Consider the following 16215-nt stretch of genomic DNA (forward strand, 5'->3'; position numbering starts at 1 on the left):
CCCCCACAAAAAAAAAAAAAAAAAAAAAAAAAAAAACTGGTTTGGTTGGAAAAATACGCAAATTATTATTAGTGAATTTGTTTCTCACAAAGAAATCTAAACATTTTAGTGTCGCCTTGTAGCTAAAACCGTCAAACGGTTTTTGAAGTTAGCCTCAGATTCCAGTGCTAAAGGGGCATTCCACAAAAAAATTAACATCTGGGTCATGTTCAATCAGCTCTAGTTTAAAAACTACAATACAGTACTTGGACTTTCCAAACTTGTACTGGATTGTCCTACACTAAAATCAGAATATTTACAGTACAGGTTGAGATTTGTTAAATCTTTATTCTGTTTGTGAAAGTTAAAGACAGAACAATTTGTGCTCTTTCTATTGTTGCTTTGCGCTTGTGTCACGCTAGAACAGTAGTTTTTGAACTGGACCCATTTTATCATAGTCCTTTTCTCCACCATAACACAATGAAACTGCTTAAATACTGGACCAGGTTCAATGTAGTCCAGTAGTCCAGATGCAAAAACAAAACGCTAAAATTACCTTTCTTTAACTTTCGCAAATAGAATAATAGTTTTGTACAAATCTGTTGTGAGTATAAACCAATTTAGTCTAGGTTTGAACAGTCTAAGTGTTGCAGATTTTTAATTAGAACTTACTGTTCAGACAATTAAAAATTCAGTGGAATTGCCCTTTACCGAGCAGTCAAATCGTAATCGAACTTCAGCGTCGCATCAGTCAGCGAAAACATTTTGTTGTTATTCAAACAAATAAACAACACAATTGATCGTTTATTAATTTAACTGTGAAATTAAACCAAATGGGAGCCGCTATACTCTTAAAATACTTAAACGGAGGGGGGGAAAAGGCAACAACACGTCTTAATTAAAAAAATTAAATAAAAAACTACAACTCCCAGACAGCCCAAACCTGATAACGATGTTTCGGAAGTAATCTGTAGCCAGGATCTAAACAACAAGTAGTGGATTATTTCCGTAAACAATGCAATAGTTGTTCGGTTTAAGATGCAATTTAAACTAATGTTCACTTGAATAATTATTAACAGAAAAGCCGTTGCCTGTTTATGCTGAAATTAGTTTAAAAAGCGTCAGCGGCGTCACGAGATAACCGACAGCTCCGAAGGAAAAGGAGGAGCCGCAACTTCCGAGGAATTTAAACCTTTAATTTTTTTAATCTAAAAACGTTGTGTCTAACTGAGTAGTCATTTTAGAAGCGATAGAAGAAGCAGCTTACCGTTAGCCTCCCCTGTGTGAGCTGACAGAGCGTCACCGGAGGTCAGAGAGGAGACATGCCGCAGGAGGCTGGGTGAACCCGGGGAACGCCTGCTGGGACAGGGGGGGCTGGCGGCCGCACAGCAGCATGATTGTTCCCGGTGTCAGTCGTGGCGCTCAGACTCAGGAAGGCGTCTGCTCCCCGCAGGAACACGCAGCCTCTCTGGGACGCTGAACCCATGGAGGATTTTTACTGGTTTCAGGTACGTTTTAGCTGCTGCTGTCGTTTAGCATCGAAACGTTCAGCTCATTCCGGAGACCATGGATATGACTTATGGTGTTTGTAACTTTTTAAAATATTTAACTTTCTTTGCAAATATTTTCACCAACAATATCTCTTTAATTCCTTCGAAGACATTGTTCTCCTTAAAATCTACTTCATCAAACTGGCTATTTTTTTTGTCTTCTTATGCTACTTTTATCTTTCAGCTATTTGCTAATTTCGCTTTAGTCTACTGTTCCTGTACATTTTAGCTACCAAATGCTGTTGTTTAGCTTTTAGCTACGATTTGGCTACTTTTAGCTAGGGTTTTGAAACTTTTAAGGTTCGAGGTTCTTTTTTGTCATTCATTTTCAGCAGCTGTCTTTGTTGTCCACTGTTGTCTTCAGTCTTTGTTAAAATCAATTGTCTCTTGTAAATGAGTCCCCGAGGCTCAATGGGATTAACCTGTATAAATAAAGGTTGAATGATTGAATTCCCATCATATGTGGTACATGAGGTGGAACGAAATTGTGTACTCAAGGTCCAGTTACACCCAAAAATAGCAAAAATATAAAGTATAAAAAAGAAAACAGTATACAAGGATCTAAGATGTACACTAAACAATAATATCATAAGGTATATTATTTTAGTGTTTTGTTTTAGCTTTAAAATACAGTTTCTATACCATTTATCGTTTAGCTGCTGTTCTGCTACTTTTAGGTTTTAACTAGCCTTTTGCTACATTTAACTACCATTTTATTACTTTTATTTTTAACTAACCCTTTACTTTTAATAAACCTTTTGGCTACTTTTAGCTAGCCTTTCGCTACTTTTAGCTTTATTTTTAGTATTTTGTAACTGTTAGTGTTTTCCTTTTTGAAACTTACCCACCAATCTGCTACTGTTTTGATAATTTTAGGTTTTAGCTATACTTTTGCAACTTTTAGCTTTAATCTAGCATTGTGCTGCTTTAGTTAACATTTTGCTACTGTTAGTGTTTTAGCTTAAATCTATTGTTTGTCTCCTTTTTTTTCTGCAACCAGCTTTAGCTGCTTTTAGCTTGTCTTTTGCTATCTTTGTCTTTGAACTAGTTCTATGAGACTTTTTGCTGACTTATCTTTAGCTCTTCTTTTGCTACTTTTAGCTTTAATCTAACTCTTTGCTACTTTGTTTGTCATTAGCAATATGTACTGTACGTATCTGGTACTGTTAGGGTTTTGCAATTATTAGCTTTAAGCTAGTGTTTTGCTTCATTAACTTTGAGTTACCATTTTGCTACTTTAAGGTTTTAGCTAGCTTTTTGTTACTTTTAGTCAGCCTTTTGCTGTTTTTAGTTTCCAACTAGTTCTTGGAGACTTTCAGCTAAGCTTCTGATACTTTTAGTTTTAAACTACCATTCTACTACTGTTTAGCTTTTAGTTACTGTTCTGCTACATATATACTAAACTTTTAAAAGTGAAACGTTCCTGCCAACATGAGTCTAATCCATCCCCTTGTTTTGTTCGTTCTCCTCCAGGTCTCGTGTTCCTCACTGAACCCCTCGTCCCGGTGAAACCCAAAGCTGAAGTTTTTAATGCAGGCTGTGTGCTGGCTGCTGTGCCTGGGCCTCGCGGGGACGGTCGCCGCTCTGCAGAAAGACCAGGTGGCCCGGCACGCCGTCAAGGTCTATCGAAGCAAAACGACCACTCCCGGCCACAGCTGGTTGGCCAAGAACTGCAAGCAGCTAGTGAGCCTCCTGCGCCAGAAGAATGTGGCCATCAAGAAGCTGGCAGCCGCCGCTAATGCTGTTGGACGAGACCAAATCCTTTCTGAACCAGAGAAGCACTTCCAGGTAAGTTCAGTTTATTTTTGTGACGCCATTTTGCAACTAAAGTCGCCTCAGGTCACTGTACAAAACAAAAAACTCCATTCAAATCCAAACTCGGCACACTGAGTCAGGTCTTCACTTCGTATCAGTCTCCCATTTTGAGCAGGACTTTAGCGACAGTGGAAAGGAACGACTCCTATTGAACAGCAGAGCCAGAACCCAGCTGAGAACCATCAGTCATCTGCTTCGACCTGCTGGCTTATGAAAGGACAGGAGAAAGAGTCAAACTGCAAAGGATTGGTCGAGGGACAGTTTTGGTAAATGCATGGATCGGATTTCTGCGTCATTTTGAAACAATACGCTTCTGATTTTAGTGATATTCAGGTGGAAGAAAGCGGTCCTGGTAACATTCCTAATGTGGGAGTTAAATGATTTCTGATTTTAAAAAATAACACGCAGGTTCCTTACATCAGAACTGGAGGCCAAGTTTATGCAATCCAGATAAAGTGAAAGGCTCCAATGTTTGTATCTGAAATCTTGAAGTCCAAAAAAACCTCAACCTTCATCTTTTGAAAACACGAGACCATTTAACTGTTTGGAGCTTCTCCTGGTTTTGTGCATCTTGTGAGACCTAACATGGGTGAGTCAGGTCCTCTGGAAGAACCCGTCCAGAGGACCTGACTCACCCTTGTTAGATTTATCTACCTGGATCATGTCTGAGAGCGCTCCTTTGGGACATGTGGTTGTTTCTGTTCACACGTTATTGTTTCCAGAACAGTTTGGCTTATGACAGACTAGTTTCAGACACAATTGCAAGAAAACCTACAGATTTTTTTGGGAGAGCCACCCATGACGAGATGTTTGCAGAAACTCCAGAATAAATTTAGCTAAAATTTGTCGTGTTTGCGTACAAATTGATAAAAAAGGATACAGCTCTATAACTAGAATTGCAAAACTAAACTGAGAAGAGTTTGAGCTGGGCTTGAGACTGTTTTAAGACAAAATTTGAGGAAATCGAGAGCCTCGGAGAACATTTGGAGAGTTTTAGAAACATTTTGGAGACTCGCTCACAAACGCTATTTGCAGTTTATCACCAGGAATTGCAAACAAGTGAGATACTACCTTACAGTAGTTGCAAAGACCATTTCATTGTTGTTGTTGAATAGATGTAAAATAGAATATATATAGTAGATAGTAGATACCTAAACTGTTATCTCTCTCAGCCGTGAGTTTTGGGAGACTAGTCAGTGAATTCTTCTTGCAGTTTTTTCAGAATTGTTAGAAAACTGGTGAATTTTCAGTCGTGTTCTCGTTGGTGTTTGTGACCGGTGAGCTGTGTGGCAGCATTTTGAATGGCCAGTTTTTGAAAATCGTGGCCTTTTTTTATTGCACTGCTTTCTAAACTACATTCTTGGCCATGCACATTTTATAGTAATTAAAGGCTCGCACATAGTCGGACAGACCTCAGTCTGCGGAGGTCCGCGTGTACCGGATTAGACTCGAAGCGGACGCCCTTCAGGACACGTTCGTGCAAAGCTAATTTTTTACGTACGCGTACTCCGTGTCGCACAATAAACTGCTTGGCGACGGACTGTTTTGTATGTGACACCAATGTATTAAAGTCCTCTTCTTCATCCCTGGTTTGGTTTAATGGCCTTTTTTTGTTTCTTTTCCAAGAGGCAAGCGATCTCTTCCTCCTCCTCTGTTGACGCCATGACTGAAATTGTGTGAAATGAAGGAATTAGTCACGAGCAAGCGGTTATAGCCACATTAAAATAGCTGCACATACACGAGCCATCAGAAGTAGTTGGTCAGGTTTCTGTGACACATTTGGTGTCGTCAGTACCGGGTGGGGTTTGACCACATTCCACACTTCAAATACCTTCATACACAAAAGAATGAGCACTCATCAAGCTCAGAAAAGGTTAAAACAAGAGATACAAACATCCTGAACACACCACAATGCCTGATTACACGACAAACAATGTCAGTTGTTAGATCAAAATGGTCAACAACTTCAAGTTTGCCCTTCTTATTGCAGACAGGTGGAAGCTGCAGGTGCATCTCCACAAGTCCTTTCTGAAACCTAAAGCTGACCACGTTAAGACCACGCACTTCAGTTAAAATAGGCCGTCTAACTGGTGTCTCTCCCCGCCTCACCTACGTTAAGGTTCACACCCTGGAGGTTTTTCAGAAGGAGCTGAATGAGAGCGAGAACCTGGTGTTTCAGGCGTTGCACAGTCTCCAGAGGGCGCTGCAGGGCGACTACAGAGATGTGGTCAACGTGAAGGAGAGCAGCAGGCAGAGGCTGGAGGCCCTCAGGGAGGCAGCCATAAAGGTAGGACACCAAGCAGCACTGATTCATCTTCGCCTGCCGACACAGACATCCTCTACTTTTTGAGTCGATTACATCCAAGATGGCGGCCTCAGCAAATACAACTTTTATTGTATAAACTTTTTAGGAAGAGCAGGAGTACGTGGAGCTGGTGGCTGCAGAGAAGCATCAGCAAGAAGCTGTGAAGAGCGCTTTGGCCCAAAACAAGAGTCTGTCCTTACTGGACGAGATCCTGGAGGACGTCAGGAAGGCAGCCGACCGACTGGAGGAGGAGATCGAGGAGCATGTGTTTGACTACAACAAACAGGTCAGAAAATTACGTTTACGCACTTCAGTTTTTAAATTTGGGAGATCTCACGAGGGTCCAGTTGTTAAGACTTTGAACTGCACCACTTTTCTTCTCACCGTTGTGCAGATGAAAGGAGTGAACATAGAAGCAGTGCTGAGGGTGGAGGAAGACGAGGAGAAAGGAGGGAAGGTGAAGAACAAGTCCAGGAAGGTGGAGGTGGAGGATGATTTGGGACTGAGCATGCTCATTGACTCGCAGAATAACCAGTATGTTCTGACCAAACCTCGAGACTCCACGATGCCAAGAGCCGACCATCACTTCATCAAGGTTCGGTTTTCTTCCACTCCGCCTTGATCTTGGGCTGCAAATGAAACAGATTGGCTGCAATAGGTTTAGTCAGTTATTATGATCAGATTAAAGAAGCATAACCGTTAACTTTGACTAAAGTGTTATTTTGGTGCTTTATGTACAGGACCTGGTGTCGGTGGTGATGCTGTCCCTGCCTTGTGGTTGGGTCTGCACTTTAGTGGGTCTTCCTCCAATGTTTGGGTATATCATCTGTGGGGTCCTGCTGGGTCCTTCGGGTCTCAACAGCATCAAGGTGTGTGTTTGTGTTTGTTGGTGTCAGCACATCAGATCGGACCTAAATGATTTTTCAGACATGCATCCTCGTGTGTCCCGCAGTCTATAGTTCAGGTGGAGACTCTGGGGGAGCTGGGTGTCTTCTTTACGCTCTTCATGGTCGGACTGGAGTTCTCACCTGAGCGTCTTCGGAAGGTAGATGAGAGAAATGTTGGCTTCAAATCATAGTCATAATGAATTTGACTAAGTTAAGTCATTTTTGTTGTTGCTAAATTGATTAGTTGGGACGTGTTTGAAAATATGGAACAACTGGAGAAACTGACTTTAAACTTCAGCGTGAACGCTGAGCTGAACTGAGTTGTTAAAGCTAAAATAAAGCAGAATGATGGCTAGAGCCTAAATGTACCAAAAGGGCTAGCTAAAAGCTAAACGTTACAAAAGGCTAACTAAAAGCTTAATATTCAGGCTGCTGTTTAAGACACTTTATTATATTATATTATATTATTGTTAAGCGTATATCTTAGATGCTTGTATACTGTTTCTCCTTTTTTTAATACACTTTATATTTTTGCTGTATTTGGGTGTACGGGACCTTGAGTATACAATTTCGTTCCACCTCATACTGTATAGACTAGCTAAAAACTTAAAGTACAAACAGGCAAGCTAAAAATAGTAAGAGGCAAGCTTAAAGTGGACGTTGTTGAAATTCATATAAAGCTAATAGTATCAAAAGGAGCAATAATCCTGTTTTTAGTATTTTACCCCGTTTCATAATGTAGCATGTTTTTATTTTGTTTTATATCACTATTTTTATTTAATTATCATTGTATATGCTTTTTATGACTGTTTATTGTTGTCTGTACCTCATCTGTTGATGTTTTGTTCAAAATAAGTCTCTTGAAAATGAGTCCTCGTGTCTCAGTGTGACTAACCTGTATGAATAAAGGTTGAATGAATGAATGAAAAAAAAAAACTTGCAAAATATTGGCTAAAATCTGAAAATAACAAATGACTGACTAAAGCTAAAAGTATCCAAATTTTGGTTGAATGCTAAAAGTTACAAAATGCTGAAATCTACAAGTGGCAAAAGACTTGCTAAAGTTAAAGGTAGCAAAAAGCCAGCCAAAAGTATCAAAAGGCTAGCTAAAAGTTGCAAATAGCTAGCTAGTAGCTAAATGTATCAAACAATAAGCTAAAAGTCTAAAGTTACAAAAGGTAAGCCAAAAGTATTAAAAGGCCATCTAAAAGTAGCAAAAGACTAGCTGAAATCTAAAGTCATCAAAAAGATAGCTTTAAGCTAAAAGGAGAAAAATGCTTGCTAAATTTAAAAGTAGCAAAAGGCTAGCTAAAATTTAACCATAGCAAAAGGCTAGGTAAAAGCTAACGGTAGCAAATGATGTGCTGAAAGATAAATCCATCAAAGTGACAGTGTAAAGTTAATACAGTAGTAGCAACAAATTAAAATTAATGAAAGACCAGCTAAAAGCTAACAGAAGGAGAATGGTGAATAAAAATCCAAAGTATGGTATTATAAAAACACAAAACAAAGCCAGTTTACTGAAGCAGAATGCAAAATAATATTTTTAAAGGAATTGCAGAGATCTCTGTATTTCTACGTAGAAGTATTTCTGGGTAAATATTTATAAATAATAAAGATAAAGTAAAATAATTACACAAACCAAAAGTTACAGCACGGATTTCTTGAATGAGCTGAAGGTTTTGATAAGTGAACAGATAAAGTAGCTCAGGCTATGTGGAAGTATCTCGATGTAGAAAACATGAAAGAAACTCTAAACAGGAAAACAATAACTAGCACTTGATGAAATCTTTAATAAAAATTGAGTGTAAATCAGTGTATTAAATGTGTGCACAGGTGTGGAAGACCTCGGTTCAGGGGTCATGCTACCTGAGCCTGATGATGGTCATGGCTGGTTTGTTATGGGGTCAATTTCTTCATATCCGACCCACCCAGACGGTCTTCATTTCCACCTGCCTGTCCCTGTCCAGTACTCCTCTAGTGTCCCGCTTCTTAGCAGGAGGAAGCAGGGTGGAAAAGGAAGGTATGCAGCAATTTTTTAGTTTATATGTATATTTAACACCAAACCCTAAGGGTTCTCACAGCCGGACAACCCCCCCCCCCCACACACACACACACACGCACACATTTTGATAGTTAACAATAGCTACCTAACCTCTAAAGCATTCAGAGAGAAGCTGGGGAAGTAAAAAAGAGCTAGTGAAGTGCAGAAAGCTATTCAAAGAAAGAGGTTAGCCAAGAAGAAATATGACAGTGAGAGGACTGAAGAGAGGAGACAGGAATATAAGGAGATGCAATGTAGAGCAAAGAGGGAGGTAGCTAAGGCAAAGCAGAAGGCGTATGATGAGTTGTACGGGAGGCTGGACACTAAAGAGGGCGAGAGGGACTTGTACCGACTAGGTGAAACAGAGGGATCAGGCTGGAAAGGATGTGCAGCAGGTTAGATTTGTTAAAGATAGGAATGGTAATGTTCGAACAACTGAGGAGAGTGTGAAGGGAAGATGGAAGGAGTACTTTTAGGAGCTAATGAATGAAGGGAATGAAAGAGAAAGAAGAGTAGAGGTCATAGAAACTGTGGACCAGGAAGTGGGCAATATTACTGAGGGTGAAGTTCGGAAAGCTCTGAAAAGAATGAAAAAGAGGAAGGCAGTAGGACGTGATGAAATGCCAGTGGAGGTTTGGAAATGTCTTTGAGAGATGGCAGAGAGGTTTTTGACTCAAATATTCAATGGCATATTTGAGGGTGAGAAAATGCCTGAGGAATGGAGGAGAAGTGTGCTGGTGCCCTTTTTTAAGAACAAGGGTGATGTAGAGTTGTAGCAACTACAGGGGAATTAAGTTGATGAGCCACACATTGAAGATCTGGGAGAGAATTGTGGAGGCAAGACTTAGTCAAGAGGTGACTGTGAGCAGCAGTATGGGTTCATCCCAAGAAAGAGCACCACAGACACCATCTTTGCTTTGAGAATGGTTTGGTTTTATATGCTTCTCAGTTCAGCAGTAATCACAGACTCTTGAGGTGACCTTGGAGTGCCAGCTCCATGATGTAGCCTCCCAGCTCCTCATCCAGCTGTATCTGCTAACCCAAACATATGGTTCATGGGCAGAGTTAACATTCTCAGCCATAGCACCGTACTTTTCGCTGTATAAGTCGCACCCCTTTTGTATAAATTAGCATGTCCTGTGACTTATACAGTGAAGCAACTTATTTATTTATGTTTTTCCCATATTTATAACCCAATGTTTGGATGAGATCTGATGATTTAATTCATTATGACGTGGAAAATATTGAAAACTACCATTTTCAGCCACTAGAGGGTGCTTGAGGGTAAGCAAAGTGTCTCATTAATAGGTAGAAGTGGCTATTAATGAGACCCTTAGCTTGTCATATTATTCGAGCGCCCTTTCGAGCAAACAAATAATTGTTTTAGGTGGTTATCTTGTTCAATTTTGAAGAAGTGCACAGCGAGTCCTTCCTCTGCACCCTCGCGCAGCTGCAAATCGATTTTTGAAATGCAGCTGATAGATGCAACTTAGACGGCGAAGTGACGTGTATGGCAGCAAATACGGTAGTTAAAAACATCCATAAACTTTACCAAAAATTCCATAACAGATGCTGATGGAGAAGTACAGAGATGGTCAGAAATAACTCCATTGTGTCTTTGTGGATTTAGAAAAAGCATATGACAGGGTGCCGAGGGAGGAGGTGTGGTATTGTATGAGGAGAACTGAAGTTACAGAGAAGTATGTTAGACTGGTACAGGACATGTATGAGGACAGCAGGACAGTGGTGAGATGTGCTGTAGGAGTGACGGATAGCTTCAAGGTGGAGGTGGGAGTGCATCAAGGATCGGCTCTGAGCCCCTTCTTGTTTGCTCTGGTGATAGATCGACTAACAGATGAGGTCAGGCAGGAATCCCCATGGACCATGATATTTGCAGATGACATTGTGATCTGTGGTGAGAACAGGAAACAGGTGGAAGAGAACTTGGGAGAGGTGGAGGTATGCACTTGAAAGAAGAGGAATGAAAGTCAGCCATAGTAAGACAGAGTGTGTGTGAATGAGAGGGAGGCCGGTGGAACAGTGAGGCTACAAGGAGCAGAGGTCACAAAGGTGCAGGACTTCAAGTACTCGGGGGTCCACTGTCCAGGAAAATGGGGAGTGTGGTAAAGAGGTGAAGAAGAGAGCCCAGGCAGGATGGAGTGGATGGAGAAAAGTTTCAGGAGCGATTTGTGACCAAAGTGTGTCAGCAAAGGTCAAAGGAAAAGTTTACAAGACAGTGGTGAGACCAGCTATGATGAATGGTCTGGAGACAGAGACATGGACAAAAAGACAGGAGAAAGAACTGGAAGTGGCAGAAATGAAGATGTTGAGGTTCTCCTTAGGAGTGACAAGGATGGATAAGATTAGGAATGAGATCATCAGAGGTACAGCACAGGTTGGACAACTGGGAAATACAGTTAGAGAGACCAGACTGAGATGGTTTGGACATGTCCAAAGGAGGCACAGTGGGTATATTGGCAGAAGGATGTTAGAAATGCAGCTCCCTGGAAAAAGACGAAGAGGAAGTCCAAATAGGAGATTTATGGATGCAGTTGGAGAGGACATGGAGGTAGTTGGAGTGAGGACAGAGTGAAGTGGAGGAGGATGACTCGCTGTGGCGACCCCTGAAGAGGGAAGCCGAAAGAAGAAGAAGAAAGACTAATAGTGATTTAATAAAATAGTTAAGATGGGTGGGTGTGTGTGTGTGTGTGTGTGCGTGCGTGCGTGAGACAGGTGAACTGGACTACAGCAGCGTCCTCCTTGGGATGTTGGTGATGCAGGACGTTCAGCTCGGCCTCTTCATCGCCGTCATGCCGACTCTGATCCAGGCCCAGAGCGGAGACTTGGACAGGTCCGTCATTGTGTTTCTTCTCCTCTTTTAAAATAAACATGCAGTCGTGTTAAGTCTTTTGTTCCCTCTGTGCGCCTCAGCTTTCTGTTTGGAGGCCTGCGGGTGCTGAAACTCCTGGCCCAGGTTCTGATGTCCCTGGCCGTTGTGCTGCTGCTGTGCATGTTGCTCAGGTCGTTCTTGATTGGTCCGTACTACAAGAAGCTTCACGCTGAGAGCAAAGGCAACAAGGAGATCCTTGTACTGGGAACGACGGCGTTTGTCTTTTTCATGCTGATGGTATTTTAGCTTTTATCTAATTGTTTGGTGCTTTTAGTTGTTAGCTATTGTTTATTAGTTATAACTAGCAATTTGCTGCTTTTAGCCAGTGTTTTGCTACTTTTTGTTTTTATATAGCATTTTGGGGTTTTTTAGTTTTTAGCTAGCTTTTTGCTACTTTAAGCTTTTATGATGGCATTTTGCTTGTTTCACTCTTTGCTAGTGTTTTAGCTTTAAACTTGTGTTTTGCTACTTTTCAGTTTTAGCTAGCATTTTAGTCCTTTTACCCAGCAAGCTTTTAGTTACTTTTAGCTTCTTTTAGCATTTTTGCCAGTGTTTTGTTCTTTAGATATTAGCTAACGTTTTGCTACTTTTAACTTTAGCATTTCACTTTTAGCTAGTGGCTTGTACTTTAGCTTTTAGCTAGTGTTTTTCTTCTCTTAGAGTTGATACTTCAGTTTTTTATTTTTTTATCTTTCAGTAGCTGTCATTTCTTTAGTTACCTTTTTATTTTCAGATAAAGACTTCCTCTTTTTTATCATTTCTGTCTAATGTGTTTTTGAGCTTGTGATGAAGACCTTTGTGTGGTTTTTTTTTTTTTCAGATAACAGAGTTTCTGGATGTTTCTATGGAGCTGGGATGTTTCGTGGCCGGAGCTTTGCTCTCCTCTCAGGGTCACATGGTCACCACTGAGGTCACAGGGGTCATCGAGCCCATCAGAGATTTCCTCGCCATCATCTTCTTCGCTTCTATTGGTCAGACAGAACACGAGACCATTAGCCAGATGGTTTTCTTGTTTAACAGTGAGACTGTACTGAATTATAGTGTGTGTGTGTGTGTGTGTGTGTGTGTGTGTGTGTGTGTGTGTGTGTGTGTGTGATGCTGCAGGGCTCCACGTGTTCCCTACTTTTGTGCTCTACGAACTCACCATCCTGATGGTGCTGACGCTCACACTCGTCATCATGAAGGTTCAGTTTCTTCTTGATTTTTTTATTTATTTCTGCTATAATCTCAGTTTCATCATCTCCTCACTGCTCGTGTCCTTCCAGTTCATCATGGCCGTGCTGGTGCTGTCCACCATTTTGCCTCCGGGTTCCCGACACATACGGTGGATCGTCTCAGCGGGTCTGGCTCAGGTCAGCGAGTTCTCCTTTGTCCTCAGCAGCCGGGCCCGTCGTGCCGGCATCATCTCCAGAGAGGTCAGTAATTCATTTTGGAGTTTACTTTTATCTTTGTTGGAATCATAGTTGCCGTTAAATCTTTTCTCTTTTCATGCATGTTTCAAGTTCTAAGAACTTAAATTTGTAAACAGACTTTTTTTTTTAATCCAACCAGAAGTCAAAACCCATAGTTTATTTTTTTTGACTGCCTTTTTTTTTCTGCCAAATTAAAAACAAAATAGAAACACACAACTTTAAAGTTTTACAATAAACATCTCTGAATTTTGTCTTAAAACAGTTTCTGGCTGTCTGAGTCTGTTTCAGGTGATTTGCCTGTTAGTTCTGACACATCAGTTCACATTTGGTGGTAAATGATGTATCCTAAAACACTTTTTGTGATCAGATGTTGATTATCCATGTTGTATGTGGATGCACACACAGCCACGTCACTTAGTGGGCTGTCAGGCTCTGTTTATACATCAACAATGTATGGAAACATTGGAGATTTCCTTACGCTAATTGCAGAAAATATATGGAACACCAAAATGCTCAAAATTTAAATAAGTAAATAAAGCATTATGAAATAAGTATCTGTCATTATGAAAAAAAAATTTTTTTATTCTTTTATTTCATAAATGTGTTTTTTCATGATAGCTTATTTATTTCATAATGCCACTTTTCAGCAGAATGACTTCAGCTGTCAATCAATGTCAGTGGGCTGGACCTGCACGCCCACTGGCTGATCCTTCACATCCATTAGTTTTCCTGAATACCTGCTCACTGGTCCAGCTAGCATAGCAGCTAGCAGCCACTTGCTAGGTCAGCAGTCATGAAGGATGGCAGAGTTGCATGAAGTTCATTCAGCTCAGGTAACTTTAGCAGATCAAACTGAGAGGATTACGTTTTCAGAAGATACAAGTGTTGTGACAAAAAGTGATGGACTGCCAAAAATCGATCGGTGCCGCGGGAGCACGCACGGGAGCACGCACGGGAGGACTCGCTGTTCACTGTACCAGTGGGCAGGTATTCAGGAAAACTAATGAATGTGAAGGATCAGCCAGTGAGCGTGCAGATCCAGCCCACTGACTTTGATTGACAGCTGAAGTCATTCTATGGAAAAGTGGCAATATGAAATAAATAAGCCATGAAAAACACAATTATGAAATTAAAAAATAAAAAATATTTTTTTTTCTTCTCATTTCATCATGTTTTATTTATTTATTTAATTTTGAGCATTTTGGTGTTCCATACACATTTAATGCTGTGCTTGTTGAACCTTCTGTAGTTTCCATGCCAGGCCACTAGCTGGCGCTGTGATTCTTGTATTTCATCAACATGCTCATGTGCAGACTCTTCTGTCCCGAGCGAAAAACAGTTACATCCAAAACTTGATGAACACATGAACGTTAGTTTGGGTTGGTTTGCTTCTACATGTAAAAAAAAAAAGGGCGAGTAGCACAAACACTCCTCTATCCGCCATTATTGCTGTTGTACTGTAAATTTAACATCAGCTCTGTGTTTATTAAATGATAAATGGACTGTACTTATGTAGAGCCTTCCTAGCCAACCAGGCTACTCAAAGCACTTCACAGCACAATCTGTGCCCTCATTTACCCACCCACATTCATACACTCTACTGAATTTCTGCAAATCTAACCTGAATTAATCTATAAAGTTTTATCAACTCTTTAGATCACATTCATACATGGATGGGCCACATTAGAGGAAATGAGGTGCATCAAGGTATCTTGCTCAGGGACACTTCCACATATGACAGCCTACTGCCAAGAATCAAACCTCCAACTCTTTTGTTAGAGGACGACTGCACTAACCACTGAGCTACAGCTTCTTCCAGAGCCGCTCACACTGTCGTCCTCTGACGCAGCCCATTGTAGCATACAGTGATGACAGCAGGTCCAAAAACAATCTGAGTAAACACTAAAACTAAGGAGGAACATTCGTTGTTGTGCTGTCAGCTTCTCTCTTCTTCAGGGTTTGCCACAGCAAGCAAACTCACATGAAAGTTTTGGTGTTTGTTTTACACCGGGGTACCCTTCCTAACGCAACTTGAGCTCGAACCTGCAGCCTCAGGATTACAGGACCACGGTACTGACCACCAATCCACCGCAGGACCGAGAATAAGAACAAAAAACACTCCTGTACAACATCTGTAAACCACCTTGATTCATGAAATCACAACCACATGGACATTTAAATGAAGAAGAGATCAATAAAATGAAACAAAACAAACGAAAAGCCATATATTCACCTTATGAGGCAGTTCAGAGCTGTATTTAGCTCTACCAATAGCTCAAATCCTCATATCTGAAAACTAGAGATACACAATATTATCGGCATGGTATTGGTATCGGCCGATATTAGCGATAAAGTTAAATATCGGACATTGACCATTCCATCAAAATAACTTGCCAATATACAGTGAAAGGCGTGTGTGTATATATGTATATATATATATATATACACACACAGACCCTTTCCAAAAAATTAGAATATCATGGAAAAGTTGTTTAATTCCAGAATCTGGCAGAGATCCAGAAAGAGTGGAATGAGGCGGGAGTCGCAGCTTCAAAAACCACCACATTCAGACACATCAGGGAGATGGGCTACAACTGTCGGGTTCCTCGGTCCTCTTTTCTGATGAAAGTAAATTGTGCCTTTCATTCGGAAATCAAGGTCCAAGGGTTTGGAGGAAGAAGGGTGAGGAACAGAGCCCATACTGCTTGAGGTCCAGTGTGAAATATCCACAGTCAGTCATGATTTGGGGTGCGATGTCCGGTGCAGGTGTTGGTAAACTCTGCTTTCTTAAATCCAAGGTCACTGCAACAGTCTACCAGAATGTTTTAGAGGACTTCATGATTCCTTCTGCTGAGGATCTGTATGGAGATACAGATTTCATCTTCCAGCAGGACCTGACCCCTGCCCATGTCGCCAGAAGCACCAAAACCTGGTTTGATGCCCACACCACTGCTTGACTGGCCAGCCAACTCTCCAGACCTAAACCCCATTGAGAATCTATGGGGTCTTCTCAAGAGGAAAATGAGGAGCACCAGACCCAACAACAAAGAAGAGCTGGCAGCAAGCATCAAGGAAATCTGGGCTTCCATAACTCCCAGTCAATGCCACAGACATTGTCTCAATGCCACGTCGCATCGAGGCAGTGATTAAGGCAAAGGGATTCCCAACCATGTATTGAAGATTGACATATCGTTGTGAAAATACCATATTTTGATTGATTTGTTGTGATCCTAATTTCTTTTTTTTTTTTTTTTCTGCAAAAACTGAGAAGTAGTGTGGGCTGATTTCTTCACAATATTCTAATTTTTTGAAATCCTGTTTTCGTGGGTTTCA

The 16215-nt window shown here is 40.9% G+C and overlaps 2 protein-coding genes across 2 annotated transcripts in view; one reads left to right on the top strand and one right to left on the bottom strand.

Moving 5' to 3' along the window:
* Positions 1-1465, bottom strand: part of dcun1d2b (DCN1, defective in cullin neddylation 1, domain containing 2b) — a 6554-nt gene extending 5089 nt beyond the window's left edge. The window contains exon 1 of the mRNA XM_037692980.1: positions 1325-1465. Coding sequence (XP_037548908.1) covers positions 1325-1465 — 141 coding nt within the window. The remainder of the gene's footprint in view (positions 1-1324) is intronic.
* A 1594-nt stretch (positions 1466-3059) lies between these two features.
* The window catches only part of tmco3 (transmembrane and coiled-coil domains 3), a 14359-nt gene continuing 1203 nt past the window's right edge, over positions 3060-16215 (top strand). Inside the window, exons 1-12 of the mRNA XM_037690086.1 lie at positions 3060-3317; positions 5464-5631; positions 5756-5935; positions 6044-6244; positions 6390-6518; positions 6602-6694; positions 8373-8559; positions 11314-11431; positions 11512-11707; positions 12291-12441; positions 12575-12654; positions 12736-12885. Coding sequence (XP_037546014.1) covers positions 3060-3317; positions 5464-5631; positions 5756-5935; positions 6044-6244; positions 6390-6518; positions 6602-6694; positions 8373-8559; positions 11314-11431; positions 11512-11707; positions 12291-12441; positions 12575-12654; positions 12736-12885 — 1911 coding nt within the window. The remainder of the gene's footprint in view (positions 3318-5463; positions 5632-5755; positions 5936-6043; positions 6245-6389; positions 6519-6601; positions 6695-8372; positions 8560-11313; positions 11432-11511; positions 11708-12290; positions 12442-12574; positions 12655-12735; positions 12886-16215) is intronic.

Source organism: Nematolebias whitei, chromosome 2 (genome assembly GCF_014905685.2).
Source record: "Nematolebias whitei isolate Nwh7 chromosome 2, NemWhi1, whole genome shotgun sequence".
Lineage (NCBI taxonomy): Eukaryota > Metazoa > Chordata > Actinopteri > Cyprinodontiformes > Rivulidae > Nematolebias > Nematolebias whitei.